At 57.6% G+C, this 15,965-nt stretch overlaps 1 protein-coding gene across 1 annotated transcript in view; it reads right to left on the reverse strand.

Moving 5' to 3' along the window:
• Nucleotides 1-15,965, reverse strand: part of DSCAML1 (DS cell adhesion molecule like 1) — a 351,352-nt gene that overhangs the window by 81,019 nt on the left and 254,368 nt on the right. Inside the window, exons 6-8 of the mRNA XM_058686854.1 lie at nt 13,882-14,157; nt 11,214-11,510; nt 9,270-9,542 (exon numbers count right to left, since the gene is read on the reverse strand). Of these exons, the coding sequence (XP_058542837.1) occupies nt 9,270-9,542; nt 11,214-11,510; nt 13,882-14,157 (846 nt within the window). The remainder of the gene's footprint in view (nt 1-9,269; nt 9,543-11,213; nt 11,511-13,881; nt 14,158-15,965) is intronic.

The following is a 15,965-nucleotide window of genomic DNA, read 5'->3' on the forward strand; positions in this document are numbered from 1 at the left end:
AGATGCATCGGCTCTCTGGGGGCCTGGGATCGACAGGGTTGCCGTGCCCCGAATGTTGGGGGTGGAGGAAGGGTGGCTCTGAGACTGTCCCCTGTGCATGCCCCACAGCTGTGCATCTAAACCCGGGGTGCTGCCTGCTGGCCTCCTCCTGCCGAGGTGCCGTCACCCGCCCCAGCCCTGTCCGCTGTCATCAAGTGTTAGCACAGGTGAGGGGAAGCCCTCGTCACTGGTTGCTGTGTCTGCCTTACACTCAACCTCTCACCACCAATAACGTGGTGTGGGCTTAACTGTCTCCAGTTTACAGATGAGAAAACTGAGGCTCGGAATGGAGAAGTAATTTGCCCTGGTCATCCAGCTCCTAAGAGGTGACAGTGGGATTTGGGACCTGGTCTGCCTGCTCTCAGAATCCAAGCTCTCTCCCTTATGCTGCCTGGGTGCCTCTCTGAGAAAGCCCCAGACAAGCCCAGCCCAATGACCCTTTTGTCTCATCCGTGAGCTCCCTTTGGGTGGCAGGGAGGAGCAGAGAGAGAGTCCTGTCATTTGTGAGGCAAGCAGTTTGCTGTTTGTCCCGCTAAGTGGCATCCACACAGCCTCCCTCTCCCCCCACCCCATCCCCCGAGATCCAGCCCGCCCCACCGCCCACATCTTGGCCCCTGTGGGGCCTGTCTGGAGCCTGAGCTGCCGTGAGAGGGATCCTCCTTTCTCAGCTCTGGCTAGAGCACCAGCCATTATCTTTATGATAACTCAATTAGGCCACAGTGACTTCCCCAGCAAGTGGGGGGAGAAGGGAGAGAAGGAGACAGACAATTAGCTTAACAAGGATGAGCACCCAGTAGATGAGATCTCCTTTCTGCAGTCAAATAATTAAATTACAAGGCTGTCCACAGTCCTCTGGCCTTCTCCCAGGCACCAGCCCCACCCCCTAGGGAAGCCTGCCACTTTCCACGCTAGGCCCACTCACAGTGGCCATCAGCAAGGGCGAGCCCTGGGGGGAAAGGAGGGGTAGCATCCTATGCTACATGCATGCCGGAGGCCCTCCCTGCACCCTAAACATTCTCAGGGCTCGGCAGAGAGCTGCCGCAGCAGAGAGGCCTGGTGTGGGCATGGAATAACCTTTGGCAGCCCTTTGGATCCCTCGGAAAGTTCTTGATCAAGAGCCTAGGTCCAGAGGAAGCGACATTTAGGAGGGATATTGCCCCCATGACCTCTGGGAATAGAGCCATACCCTTCAGCCGGGTATGAACCTTCCCAATGTCATCTCCCACCTCACCCTTCATGCGACCACAGGGGCTCCATCAATGCACCACAAACACCCACCACTCCCACCCTTAGCTCGTGCCTGGGTGAACACCGCTGGGCATTTGTCCTTATTTCCCACCGTGTGCTCCACCAAGGGGCCACATCCAGGCCCAAAGTCCAGCCAGGTTTTCTGGGGCTTTGGTCATTGTCTGGATCTCCCCATCCCCGTCTCCCCTGGGTTGGGGCCTTGCCCCAGTATTCTGGATAGTTTGCTGGGCCTTGGGTATCTCCACATAGATTTCTCTAGAACCCTGACTCTGGTAACAGCCTAATGCCCATTGCTGAGATTTCCCAGAGGTCTCTCTCTTGAGCTCCGCTGATCTCCCGCCCTACCCCCTGGCTTGTTCGGGTGCCGAGATCAGACCGAGGCTTCTGGCCTCACTGGACTTTTTGATGAAATCGCGGCAGAGACCCTGATATGCCTCCAATCTATTTCCTTAGGCCAAACAGCACCGGTCCTGGTCCAGTTCTCCTTCCCACAGAGGCCCAAAGCCAGAGCCCACAGCACCCAGTGTGCACCTTCACCATGAGAGCTGTCACATGGCGGTGAGGTGGTGGTTTGCACTGCCACCTTCCCTGGGGGGCTGGAGCTCCTTTAGGGCAGTAACTAGGACTGATTTTCCTGGCAAAATGCATGGTGGGGGGGGGGGCGGTAAGAACGAATGTATGTTCGGATATTATTTCCTGGGTTGATTTTAGAAGTTGAACTGCCAGGTGGGCAAGGGGTGGGGAGAACACAGGAGAGGGGTCCATCCAGAAAAAGACGGGGGTTCTATGCCATTCCTCAAGACGCTGCACTTATGCTATGGGGTTTTGGAACCACGAGCTTGTCCCTTGGTCCTTCCTGGGGGTCAGGCCCTTGCTATCACAGCCCCAGAACTGGCTCCTATGCACACTTGACCATGACCAAGGGGAGACAGGCTGCAGTGACGGGCTGCGGAGGAGGACGTGTGGACAAAGCAAGGTGCCGGGAGGTTCCGCCAAGGGAGGAGAGGGCCGAGGGTTGTCCAGTCTGAAGGACTGTGCCCTGGGGATGGGCGGTCAAGTGCTACCTTTCCACTGAGAACAGAGCAAGTAGAGAGCAAAAGATTGAAGTCAGGCAGGGAGGTTTAGCGCAAGGAAGGGGAAGACTCTCTCTCAGTAAGAAGGGATTTGGATAATGGAACAAGTTACTAAGGCAGGTTAATTCATTAATTAACTAATTCATCTAATATTTATGAAATGCCTACTCTGTGAAGGCATTATTATGCTCTGTGTGGGCTGGGGAAAGTAGAAACATGCTTCAAATACAGATAGAGCCCCCAGGAGCTCATCGTTTGCTAAGGAAGGCAGGATATTTCCCTCAGTGATTATTGGACAAGCCCCACTGGAATATACAGATGCTGAACTCTGAGCAGCGAGACATATCATCTGGCTGGGTGACCGCAGCCTCACGGAAGAGGTGGCATTTGGACGGAGAGTTAAAGGACCCGCCTGCTGTCAAAAGGACATGGGGTGAGAGAGAGGGGAAAGGCTGAGCCATGGGGCAGAGGCCACCCGGGGGCTGTCATTCCCTTCTGGCCTTCGGGAACAATGTGGATGGTTACTGAGAGGCCAGTGGAGGAGACAGTGGCCAATATCCATCGGGGGAGGGGGCGGTTAGACATCCACATGGACTGGCCAGAGATGTCCTGTGGGAGGCAGATGACCAGGCAACTCACCAGAGATCGGGGGCGGGCTCCTGGCCCCCCTCCACCCTTTGCCCCTGCTGCAGGCCAACAGGGCAGGTGCGACGGTGTGGTTGATACGTGTCCCCTTAGGAACCTTTCGGTGGAAGTGCTAGGGGCTAGAGCTGCTCACAGAATTTCTTGGCTCCAGGCGACTATTCCGATACCCCCATAACTGCAGGCGCAGTGGGAGGAAGAAGAAAGTCTAGGGATCCTGGCTCCTTCACGGGCTCGCCGGCCACCAGGAGGGGCCCTGTGAGCGAGAGGCTCTGAGAAGTAGTGTGTGTGGGCCCTGTGATGGGTACGTGGGCAGCTGAGCTGACGTGGGGCTGCTTTCTGACCTGTGAGTCCGTAATGTCTCCCCCAGCGCTCAGAGGTGGGCATGAGCTAATCGAATGTGTGGGTGTCCATTTCTGCCTCTGGGAAAGCAAGCCTCAGCGACGGCGGGGGTGGGGGGTGGGGTGGGTGGTGACCACCTCTGTGGCAGCAATGATCAGAGACCTCTTGAGTGCTGACTGCGTGAAGGCCCCCCTCCTGGCCCTGAGCCCCAGCATATCCCCAGCACCCAGCCGGAACATAGGCGACACAGACACCATGTGTCCCACGGTCCTGTCTCGGGAAAGCCCTGCTCTGGCCACAGTCATCTTTGGTAAGAGGGCGACTCTGCTCTGAGAGAGGCGGGGCCGGAGCAAGGTGCTACAGTGGCAAAGAGGCCAGAGGGCAGAGTGGCTGGGGAGGTACAGTGGTCATGGCAGGTCCAGGAGGTGTCCGGCCGCCATAAAGCCTTTATGGCCAGCTGCTTGGGAGTGTTGCACAGACACGGGTGTGCTGACCACTGGCCCAGACTGTAAATACTCTATGGTGTCTCTCATCACCCATCTTTTTTTTTTTAACGTTTATTCATTTTTGAGACAGAGACAGAGCATGAACGGGGAGGGTCAGAGAGAGGGAGACACAGAATCTGAAACAGGCTCCAGGCTCTGAGCTGTCAGCACAGAGCCCGACGCGGGGCTCGAACTCACGGACCGGGAGATCATGACCTGAGCCGAAGTCGGCCGCCCAACCGACTGAGCCACCCAGGCGCCCTTCTCATCATCCATCTTTGAGACTGATCCTTCTTATTTACTGCACCTGTTCAGCAGAGAGCAGAAACTGGGGAAAGTTGGAGTGGGTGCCTCTGTGGCCCGGAGCTGGGGAGCGAGCCATGCCTAGCAGCTGGGGGCCAGACTCTGCTTTCCGTTAAGTGACCGGAGGCCAGTCACTTCCCCACCACCACCCTGCCTCTGCCCCTGGGCCTCAGTTTCTTCATGTGAAAAGTGGAGGAGTTGGGCCAAGTAATCTCTAAAGCCTCTATATTTTAGGAATAATAATAACTTCGCTTCCGTGTTTTTTCCCCACAACCCTCTCTTCTCAGGAAGGCCTCCCCTGACCACCCTATTTAAAATCGCAAACCACTCCCCCTCCCTTTGGCACTCTCATCCGTGCTCCCTATTCGACACGGGGCATCTTTTACACACGTTATGCATTTTCCATTTGCCCGCCAGAATGGAAGCTCCCTGAGGGCAGGGATTTTTGTCTGTCTCGAGTATAGCTGTGTTCCTAGGATAGTGCCCAGAATCTAGAGGCAGCACAATAAATGTCACTGAATCAGTAGATGCTGTTTCCACATCACCATCATCACCTTGACTACTGTCATCATCTTGAGCTCTGTCCAGTGGAGGACGCTTGCTCCTATGTGCCAGGGCCCCTCTGCTGAGGAATAGGGCCACTGGCAGCGGCTTTCTTGATGCCCCCTTCTCCCAAGTGCCACTGGGCTACCTGCCCCTGTGGAACCTGCTCTGTCCCCTTCCTGTGGAAGCTGGCGGGTTCCTTCCAAACCTCCACCTCTGCTGATAGCAGGCAAGTGGCTAGGTGACTGGCCCTTAAGGCCCACCCTATGATCACAGAAACCCCCAACCCATTCACAAAGGTAGAAGGGGCCCTCTTCCAAAGGCTCCAAACACGTGGCAGGCACTGGTTAGAGCAGCGGGGGGCAGGGGCATTTGGGAATGAGAGTATGTGGGTGTCTTTTCCTGTTAGCTCTCCACGGGGACCTGGTACTATCTTCTGGTCCCGGCCTTGCTTAGCATGGGCAGAAAGCCCCTTGTGCCCTTGTTTTCGTTCCAAAGGCCCTCAGAGGCTCAGATTTGGGGATGGAGATGTCCTCTCACTGAGCCGGAGCCAAGGAGCCCCAGTTGCAGCCTGCCTTCTTAGTTAATTAAACATTCAGCCCGCGTGCCCAGAGATGCTTTTATGCTACATTATTTTTCAGCTACAGGGGGCCCTAAAGACATCAAATCTAGGTTGGATCTATGTGCCCTCCTCTTAGCATCCTGCCAAGGATGTCTCTGGATGCCCAGAGACAAGCACTTGCCTTCCCTGCAGCCCTGCTCTCCCCCCACCAGTCAGTGTCACAGGCACCAAATCCTCACTGTCTCCCCTCGGCCCTCCCACCTCGCTGGGCCATGGCAGGCGGACTCGGGCAATATTTCATCTGGTTCCACTTACAGCCACCTTTCGTGGCTCAGGAATGATGCCTGACGGGAGGGTAGGGGCAGAGCAAACATTTGTGCACGTGTGGCTGCCAGCGTGCGTGTGTGTGTGTATGCGCCTGCAAGGGTGGACAGGTTAATGTATATTAACCTATGTGTGTGCACATTTGTTGCACGGACACGCGTATAGTATGTGCTAATAAGCACATGCGTGCACATGCGTGCACAAAGATCTCTGCACATGTGTGTGCACGCATGTCTGGTGTGTTATGCTCTCAGCCCAGCGTTTGAAAAATTCATCAGAATACAAGCAGTCCCAGAAGGAATGGAGTCAGCGGTTGCTTTTCCAGCTCATGGAGCAGCGTGGGTTTTTGCCCCTTCCCGCCTGCAAGCCCATGACCCCACAGGGAGGCGGCGGGGGGGGGGGGAGCGACTTCCGCTCGATCCCACGCATCCGGTGCCCTGTCCCACCTCCGCCTTGCCCTCGTCTACACTCCGGGTCTCTGCTCTGATCCTCTGAGGGGGATGCGTGTCCCAGCCAGGTCGCAGCAGCGGGCAGAGTGCCGCCTCTGGGCCTGTCCCTCCTCACCCAGACTCACGTCATGGCGGTTCCACACCCAGGGCCACCGCCTCCACCTTCCTCCTCGAGTAGCTCTTGGAACAGCACATCAGCTAATCAAGCCGTGTGCTCCTAATCAGCTCTGATGGGTTCTTCTGCAAAAGTGCATTCTAATGAGGTGGGGGGGAGGGAGCCAGGGGGTGGGAGGGTGAAGGGCCGGAGCTTTCAGAGTGGCAGGGGCCTGGGGTCCCGGAGACCCTCACACAAATGCTGCTTCTTGGTCTGGAGAGAAAACAAGGGACGACACACCCCTCCTAGGGCTGGATTTTCAGACTGTGAGGGCGGGGAAGAGGGAATGTGTGCACATGTGTCCCTACTCTGTACACACACATGCCCTGTTTGAAGAATGCCAGGCTTTGTGCTGGGTGTGGGGGACACACGTGCCTGGGCTCTGCCCTCTAGTATCTCTCTCTCTCTCTCTCTCACACGAGCACACACACACACACACACACACACACACACACACACACTCACTTTCCTCTTGTCGCTCAGCACAATCACAACAGGCCCAGAGAGTCGCTGAGACGGAATGCATCAGATTCAATTCATTAGGACTGATCGCTCCCTGAATGGGGTTGAATAATTGATGAGCAGAAGCAGCTTTCAGGATGCTCGGCGTACTCCGAGGCTCGCTGGAGCCCTGTTATTTTTTTTTTTAAGCCAACAAACCCGGCCAAATGCTCACTGGTGCGGGCGGGCGAAGGGAGTGGAGCAAAGGTTAGATGTTTTAATATGTGATGTTTACAATGTAAACTCTCGGTCCACTGCGTGTAACGGAAATGGATACGGCCGCCCTGGATGCTGGGAGGGGGTAGGCAGGCTGTGCTGTATTCAGCGGCCACCAAGCTGGGGATGTGGCCTGGGGTGTTGGGGGGGGGGGGTGGTGAGGCTCCCGCCAGCACGAGTCCCCAACCCGGGCAGAGGCATTAGGCTGAGGCGGGGCCGGGGTGCCCCTCAGTCTAGCTGGGGTGCAGCGGCAGGAGGCAGGGAGGCGGAAGGCCCATGCCGTCAAGGTCTCCTGTCACCTCCCCGGGCCTGAATTGGCCACAGCCCCATCGTTCCCGGGGCACAACGTGAGGCTTCCCGGCAAGCTACTCCAACCCAGGCTACTGTCTCCGTCGCAGTTGGGGAAATGCTCACTGTCTGGCACTGTGACAGGTGGTGGGTGCACAAGGATGTATGTGACACGGTCCCTGTGCATTGACGAGCATGAGCCCCGGTGACAAGGAGCAAGGGAGAGAGGTATTGACCACGCCTTTCGCTGCTAGTGTTCAGTTTTCTGGCTGTCCACCAGACATTTCCACACGGATCTGCCATTACCACCAATTCTGGAAGGGGTCACAGCTTAATGTGTCTGTCTCCCCAGATTCTTCTTTCGCCCAGACTTCCCTCTTCCTGTCGACAAAGCCTTTATTCGATCTTGCTCCAGAAGTCTGGGACCCACTGCGGCCTTCCCCTGTGCCCGGGTCCCTCCTTAGGCCGGGACCCTCCTCCCCTGCCATTTCTTCCTGCCAATGGGCCCCGGGAGCCACACCAGCTTTCTTCTCCTGGTTCATGTGTCCCATGGGATACAGAGGGGGCCTCCCCTCCCTGCTGCCCTGGGGTGACACAGATGCCCAGGTGACAGGGGCTCTCAGCACCCTCAGGGACCTCCTCTCTCTTTCAGACTTCCTCTCGGGGTCCCAGAAGTCCTCTTTCTTTATTCCTGAGGTGGAGTGGGGCCAATGTTCCCTCCTCCCCGTCTGCCCTCCCCCCAGCTCTGGGTAAGAGCCCGGGGCCTGGAGTTACACAGGCCTGGGCAAAATTTTGGTTCCAGATGACAGTTTACGTACTTCTTGGCGCCCCTCGGCCTTTTCTGCCTTGGGAATTGGGGATAAGATGGTTCCTGCCTTAGACAAGTGGGCAGGGGTGGGGTTAAATGAAACAGGGCAAGGAGAGCATCCGGCCAGAGTGACTGGGGTGCGGGGGGCCCCCCACAGTGATAGCTGTCTTATTACGACCAAGATTGCCGTCTGGGGCTGGAGACCCGGATGGTGGCCCAGGGACCATAGCGCTTCTCTCCTGCCTCCCACGTGGAGCCCCAGGCGACATCTCTGTGCTCCCAGAGCCTCAGGCTCTCCCAGTGCTCGAACTCACCTTGACCCTAAACCATTTCAGCCAATCACCAACTCTGTCCTCCCAGCCCAGCCGCCTGGCTTTTCCAGACCCCTCCACAGCCAGGCCTGGCAGGACCCACTTCCCTATCCTGTCCCCGAGCAACCAGGCCCCCCTGCTCCTACTCACTGCCCAGAAGGTCTCCAGGCCTGGGAGTTCCAAAGAACGTATCTGGGAGGGCGCTTCGTCCACACACCCACACGGCCCCAGAGCCAAGGGGACAGTCGTCAGTTACTCACACGTTCCTTCGTTTCCTTAGTTCGGTTCATCCGTTCACTTAATCCACAGGCGTTTACTGAACGGCCACCAGGGATCAGACACTGCGCTGAGTACCCTTGCATAAAACGTATCCCAACCGAGTGAGAAAGAAGGGCCTGGGCTGGAGGAGGTTTCCAAAGTCCCAGGCGGTGCTTTGTAGACCTCAAGCGGTATTAGCAGGTGGAAGCTACTGGCCGGTCCCGTAAAAGCAGCCTGAGCTGGCCAAGCTGTGCCCCAGGAGGGAGTCAGGGCACCCACTATGTGTCCCCTCCACCAGCGTCCTGCCGCTTCTGCTCTCCTGGCTCCTGCCTCTCACCCCTTCTTGTTGGACTGAGTTCTCGCTGGCTCCCTGCTGACGTCATGTGGCTCCCCATTGCCCACCATCTCTGCCCAGGGCCTCTCGTCCAGACGGTGACCAGGCCCCTCTCTGTGTGTCACTGTTCCCCCGCCACCCCCCATGCCTCGTGGATCAGACCCGCATTGTCCTGTAGACTGCGGAGGGATCCTAGGTGCACAGGTACTCCTGACCTTCTCTGTCTCCCTCCAGTCTTCCACGCTGCCCCCTTTCTCCCAAACACCCGGTCGGGACTCTCTCTTCCTCCACCTTCCACTGGGTGCTCAGGACTGCCTGAGCACCCAGCCAGGGAGGCACCCACAGTCCTGGGTGACCAAGTGGTCTCTGGGTCTGGGGAGGGGGCCTACCTTTGACGGCCACGTGGACACTCTGGCTGATGGACAGCTGGGGCTGGATGAGAACGCTGCACAGGTACTCGCCCTCGTCCATGCCCTTCTGAACATCGGTCAGCTTCAGGGTCCCGTTCTCGAACACCACCTGGCGGTGGTTGTCGGGCAGCAGTAGGGCGTCCTTATACCACTTGATGGAGTAGTAGGGGTAGCCGATGACCCTGCAGTTGATAAGGGTGTCCCGCCCGGCGACAGCTGTGATGTTCTTCATCGCCCGGATGCTGGGGGGGCCTGGGCAGGAGTCAGGAGGGACAGGGGGTGTGGTTAGCCAGGGACAGCCGGAAGCTGCCCTGGGACTCTCTTCTCAGTTGCTTGGCTCTGAAACTATCGGGGGATGGAAATTCAGGGGGGAGGGAGGGAAGCCTTTACTGCAAGGCTCAAGGCAGAGGCTGGACTGGGGCGGGGGCAGTCTTGGTCCCTCCAGGACTCCCCGTTAAGAGCTTCAAAGAGGTGCAAACAGACACGCTCCATTCGTGCCTGGGGCCAGAATCCATCCCTCTGATGGGACGGGCTGTGTGAGCCAAGGGAAGCCTCGGCAGGAAGTGACCGGGATTTGGGAGGACGGTCCTCATTTACAAGATTCAGATTTGGGGGTCCCAGTGGACTTGTGGCGATTTGGCTATTTTCATTCAACTTGCTCATCATGGTCTGGAACCAAAAAGGATCTTGTATACGTTATATATTTAAAAGACAGTAGGAAGGTCTTCGTTGGATGAGCTGATGACTTTTTTCCAAACAGGTTAAGCGCATTTTGTGGGTCCCTGAGAAGGGGCCTTAAATGAGGGGCTCTGATCGCACTGACTGTGGGGAGGGGGTGTCTTCAGCTGGGTTGCCAGGCAGGTGGCAATGTGGGAGTGGTAAAGAGGGCTCAGAGGCCACCAGGCAGGGTCAGTGCTGGAGTGGGTACAAGAAACTCCAGGCTTCAGGTGCCTCCTGAGAAGACGAGGGACTGGACCAGGGGATCCCGGGACCCTGTAGCTCTAAGCTTTCCCATGTGAAGAAGGCAGGAGGGTGGCCAATGGGAGCCCACCTTTCTCATGTGGGGTGGGAGACCTGACACAGGTGAATTTAGTGGGAACCGCTGCTCCCCTTCCTGTGCCCATGGCAGCCACCCGTGCCCCTCCCTCCTCCTCCTCCTGTGCCCTTGGGTTAGGAGTCCCTGGAGGGGCCAGATGAGGACCGTCTCACCCACAGGGCCACAAAGCTTCTGAGGGGGCCCTTCTCACCACAGTGACTTGGAGAGCTGAGATATGGGGATGATCATCTGAGGACTGCTTCCCCCACTCCTGGGGGTGTCTGCCATGGGGCACCCCCGCCCAGCCCGAGCCTCCTGCTCTTGATGGCTTGGGCCTCGGTGGGGAAGAGGGGATGGCAAACTGGGGGGAAGACGGTGTGCTTGCTCCCGGCTGCTTACGCCTCCTGCAGCATTCGAGGGCTGGCTCGGTGGGAGGACGCTGGGAGCACGGCTCTGATGGACACCCCCATCAAAGGTCAAGCCTGGCCCCACTGCCCCATCCTTGTCCTTGTCCTTACAAGGCCCTGGTAGGGCTGATGGTTGCCATGGGGTGTGTCGTGTACCCGGGGCCAGAGAGTCTTGATGGGGAGGGTTGGGGTAGGGGGCAGGTCCCACTGGAGGAGGAGAAGGGGGAGGAGGAGGGGACAAGAATGCAAAGGGTGGGGGTGACCGTACCCCCCCCCCCCACACACACACGCACACACACACACACAAGGATGATGGGGTTGTGGAGGGCGGGGAAGAGGGGAGAAAGAGAGGAGAGAGACCTCTACTAAAATCAAAATGACAGTTAATAATAAGTACTAATCACCACAAGAATGATGGTAACCACAGAGATGGCAAAGGAACTCAAAAGCCTATTCTGATATTTAAATGTAGACAGGCACCTCTTACGTTTATTCGCGCCTGATATTCAGCACTGCCCACCGAGTTCCGCGCCGTGCACCGGTACACGCCCCCGTCGCGGATCTGGGGGCCCGTGACGTTCATGTGGCTGATGGTGGTGCCGTCGGACATGGTGTGCTGGTTGGTGCGGTGGCTCCCGTCCCGCACGATGGGCTCGTCGTCCAGGGCCCAGGTGACGGTGGGGGGCGGGGCGCCCTTGGCCGCACACATCAGCGAGAACTGCTCCCCGGGGTTGACCACCTTCTCGCTGAAGGACGAGACAATGCGGGGCGTGCCATCTGCGGGGAGAGAGGAGCCCCCCCTCCTGAGGGTCACGGAGCCACAGAGAGACCGCCAGCCAGGCCACCCCGCCCTGGCAGAAGGGGAGGAGGCAAAGCGGATGCTGACGACAATGATCACGACAGAGCTCCCATGGACACCGACGCATGTGCTATCCACACAGCCCTGTGACGCGCCCATTGCTACCGCCCACGATTCAGGACTCCTGGATTTGAATCCTCCTGCGGCCACTCGTGAGCTCTGTGTCTTTGGGGAAGCTGCTCAACTTCTCTGAATCTTCCCATTTCTTATCTGTGGAGGATGGAGATATTGGGGACAGCCACTCTATCCCCCTCATACTGATGCTGGGAGGTCGAAACGGACGACCGCGTTAAAGATGCTTTGCGGGGCGCTTTTGTAAGTGCTCAGTGAATGTCAGCTCCTGTCGCCTTTTCTTTTCCTGCCTCTCGCCTCCCTGCGTCAGTAAAGACGACGGGGCTCAAGAACCCCGTGTGGAACCAGGACCTGACTGGGCCAGACCCGCAGAGTCTGATTCCAGCCCTCATTCCAGCAGGTGGGAGCTGGGGTGCTGTGGTCCTGTTAGCAAAGAGCCTGAAGTTTGAGGCTTAGCTGCTGCCCAGAGGCACTGGTGCATGTGTGTGGCTGGAACTTAAGTCTCGCCTAGCTCAGTAACCCTGGACAGGACAATCAACCCTGCCGCCCTACCTTCCTCCAGGGAACAGGAGGCACGTAATTCCTGACCCTGGCCATCCTTCCACACGGGGTCGTTGGAAAGGATTAAAGTACGTGTTATGCACTTTAGCAAGTAAAAACCGAAACAAACATTTAGAAAAAGGTGAGGCAAATGTAACACGCTGTTTTACATCCCACCCACATTTCACACTAAGATGCTGACGTTAATCTGGTCTGCCAGTCCCCAGCTCCATTTCTGGGGGAGACTTTTACCTAAAATACGGAAAGGGCGTGGCACCTGGCAGAACCTGGGACTGCACACTAGGGGTCACAGCCGTCGCAAACCCCCCCCCCCCCCCGCCACTTCCTTTCCTGAACTCTCTCCCTTTCTGGCTGCCCCTCCCTCCCCACTCTCTGCCCTTCCCACCAGCCTCATTTCCCACATCCCTACTCCGGACCGGCCATCGACGGCTGTCCTCTGAGAAAATGCGCAGTGTGGGGAGTCAGTTAGTCAGGAAGTTCCCAGAGATGTAAGGGGCCCATCTTGAACTGGTCTGTGCCTGCCTTCTGTGCTTCCTCGTGAGGAAGAGAGGCCAGGATCTGGCTGGACAAGAAGAGGCAGGGGCTGAGGGAGGGCGGCACTTTACTGGGTACTGTCCTGGGGTGAGGGATAAGGGGATGCCTAGTCCCACGGCTAGGAATGAGGACCTACAGGCTGTGACAGATAGACCTGTGGGGCTTGCCTGGGTTTGGTGCCTTTGTTACTACAGTGAAAAATCCTTGGAAGCAATAGGATTGAGGGTTTTTTTTTTGTTGTTGTTGCTTTTGTAGCAACAAAGGAGCCGGGAAACCACTAAATTTATTGGTGAGGATAGGGTCTCTGCTAACCCCCACTGTATCTTTCTTTGTGCAGATAAGAAAAAGATGCCTCCTGTGTGTGGTCACAGCCTGGTGCCAGGGCTCACGGCTTGGCAAGTGGGATTCAAGCTGGATTTCAGTCCTTACTCTTGGTCCGGCCCTCTGGGTTGGGCGCTTTGTGCAGTGAACAACCTGGGCAACCATACATATGTGCCAGGTGAGGAACCCTGGGTGGTAGTAAGTAGCTTTACAGGGAGAGAGAAGCAAGTGAAAACCCAGGTCTGTGATAAGAAACACAGCCTGCTGTGAAGAAGCCTCGGTCATGGAGAGGATTCAAAAACCCATGAGGCTGGCAAGAAAGGCAGAGAATGGAGAGAGAAGGACAGCTAGAAAAAGAGGGCTCAGGGAAGAAGGCAGAGGAGGGGCCAAAGGTAGTGACTCCTGGTGGGCGGTCCCGGGACCTCGGTGAGACTGAAAGCCTTTGAGGTCCTAAAGAACACTCCTTTAATAGTACGATTCTGGCGATTTTGGAGGGCAGGGGCTAGATGGTCCAGTGGTTAAGAGACTTGAGTTCAGATCCCAACTCTTGACTCTTGGCAGAGCTGAATGACCTCGGGCAAATGACTGAAGCCTCAGTTTCCTCAACTATAAAAATAGGGAACTTAAAAAAAAAAAAAAAAGCATCTCCCCACAGGGCCCGTGGGAGGAGGAGCTAAGCCAGGCACCTGCCTGGACGGATGTCTGCTATCAGGAGGGGAGGGAGGCAGCCTGGGGCAGGGCACCTCCCGGCCAGGCCCCGGGGGTCCTGAACCCAACCCTGTGCTGGCTGCCCCGGCTCACCCTCCAGCACAATGATGGCGAAGTCCTGCGCGGTCTGGGCCTTGCGGGTGGCGAAGCACTGGTAGGCCCCAGAGTGGCTCTTCTGGGCCGAGGTGATGAGCAGGGTCTCGTTGCTGAGCCCGCGGATGGAGACGGCCTCGTCGGGCAGCACCAGCTCAGTGTTGCGGTACCAGCGGATGGTGAACTCCGGGGAGCCCAGCAGGGCACAGGACAGGATGACCGTGCTGCCAATGCCGGTCTTCAGCTTCTTTGGTGTCAGGGTCACGTGAAGGGGGTCTGGGCCAAGCCAGCAGGGGAGGGGGGAGGGGGAAAGGTGAGGGGAGGAAAAGAAAAGAGAAAGGGCTTATCGTGGAGCAGTGTGGCTGGGGGTGGGCTGGGGGAGGCCCTGGTTCTGTCTCCAGACTCCTGGTGAGGGGGACCGGGCCAAGTGAATTCCCTCTCTAGACCTCAGTTTACCTGTCTGTCAAATGTCAGCATCAGGCCAGGTGGGGCCGGGGAGCACCCTTCAGCTCATAAGGAGGACAGGAGATCGGCTGGCTCGTCATCTCCCCTGACCCCCGCCCCAGACACCAGGGAGGCCCCTGGGGCCCTGCCACCTGTCTCTCACACCCATACAAGCAACCAGTTTACATGCGCCAGGACTCTGCTCTTCACCCCCCCCCCCCCCCCGTCCCGCTGCAGGCCCCCAGCTCCCAGCCCACAACCATCCTCCTCCCTCCCTGCGTCCCTCTATCTGTTCTCTGTGCTGTGGCTGGCCACTGCCCTGCTTGGAATGGCCACGGTGCCCAACAACTCCATGTGGCATTCAAGGCCACCGGGGCCCCTGAGGACCTGCCCCCCCTTCTCAGCTCCACATTCCTCGAGCAGCAGCGCCCTGTCTGGGCACCCTGGGCTATTTCTTGCCCCAGAGCCTCCACCTAGAGCATTCTTTGTCCCCTTTGCCTAAGGCCTACTCACCCTTCACACTGTGCTCAGGACATCTCTGCCAGGAAGGCTTCCTAGATACCACTCCCGTCCCAGGCTGGGTCAGGACCCCTCTTCTGGGCCTCCCTGTGTGTAGCTAGGACCACACGAAGCACGTGGTCTCTTAATCACTTGTCTGTGTCTGTCTCTCCCTCTGGGTGGTGAGCACTTGAGAGCAGAACAACGTCTCACCTTCCATCTCTGCCCCAGGCTGGCCTCTCTCCCCAGATCCCCGTGGGCTTGGGGTTCTCTATAGGAGAACCCTATACAGGACCCCCCGTGACATAGCCTGGAGGATAGGGGACCCCAGCCTGGCTGGGCGGGGTGTAGTCAAAGTGCACAGGAGTCTGCTCACGCTGAGTTCTCCCGCTCTCCCCAAGTCCCTGCCCTGGAAACGCCAGTGCACACAAGGCAGGTAGCATCCCATGCGTCCCAGTCCCCAGCTGGGGCTCCCACCTTGCTGCCCTGCACACTTGGAGACAAGATGGGCAGGGGCTTGGGGGGCAGAATGGGGGTGTGTGTGTGAAAAGCATGCTTTCCTGTCTATGGCCCCGGCAGAGAGGGGCAGTCAGAGAGGACAGACGGCAGAGAAAAGTTATGTCATTTTCCCTTGAACCTGGCTGTCCAGCTGAGCCCAGTGTGGGAGGAAGATGGGCAGCTGAGTGTCAGAGGGGGAATGAGGTGCACCTACATGTACGAGCCAGCTGGGGTGTGCCCATGGCTGGGGGCGGCCACTCGTATGTCCGGGCGCGTGTGCCCAGATGTGAGCATGTTGACGAGTAGCATGGGTACCTGTGTGATGTGTATGGGTACGGTAGACGTGGGCATGTACGTACGGAGAAACGGGCATGTGAACGTTCAACCCACCTGCCTGAACGTGTGTGTACATGTGCGTGTGTCTACGTGTGTATGTGAGTATCTGCTCGCCTATGTGTCCTGAGGCGGGAGCTGTGAACACTACATTACCCAGAGTCAGGCTTGCTAATTTTCCGAGGACTCAGGGGTGTGCTGCCCTCCTGACCTGTGCCCTGAGACAGCGTGTGTGTATGTATGTGAGCATGAAATGAGAGAGAGAGAGAGAGAGAGAGAGAGAGAGAGAGAGAGAGAGAGAGTGTGTGTGT

Source organism: Neofelis nebulosa, chromosome 10, assembly GCF_028018385.1.
Source record: "Neofelis nebulosa isolate mNeoNeb1 chromosome 10, mNeoNeb1.pri, whole genome shotgun sequence".
NCBI lineage: Eukaryota > Metazoa > Chordata > Mammalia > Carnivora > Felidae > Neofelis > Neofelis nebulosa.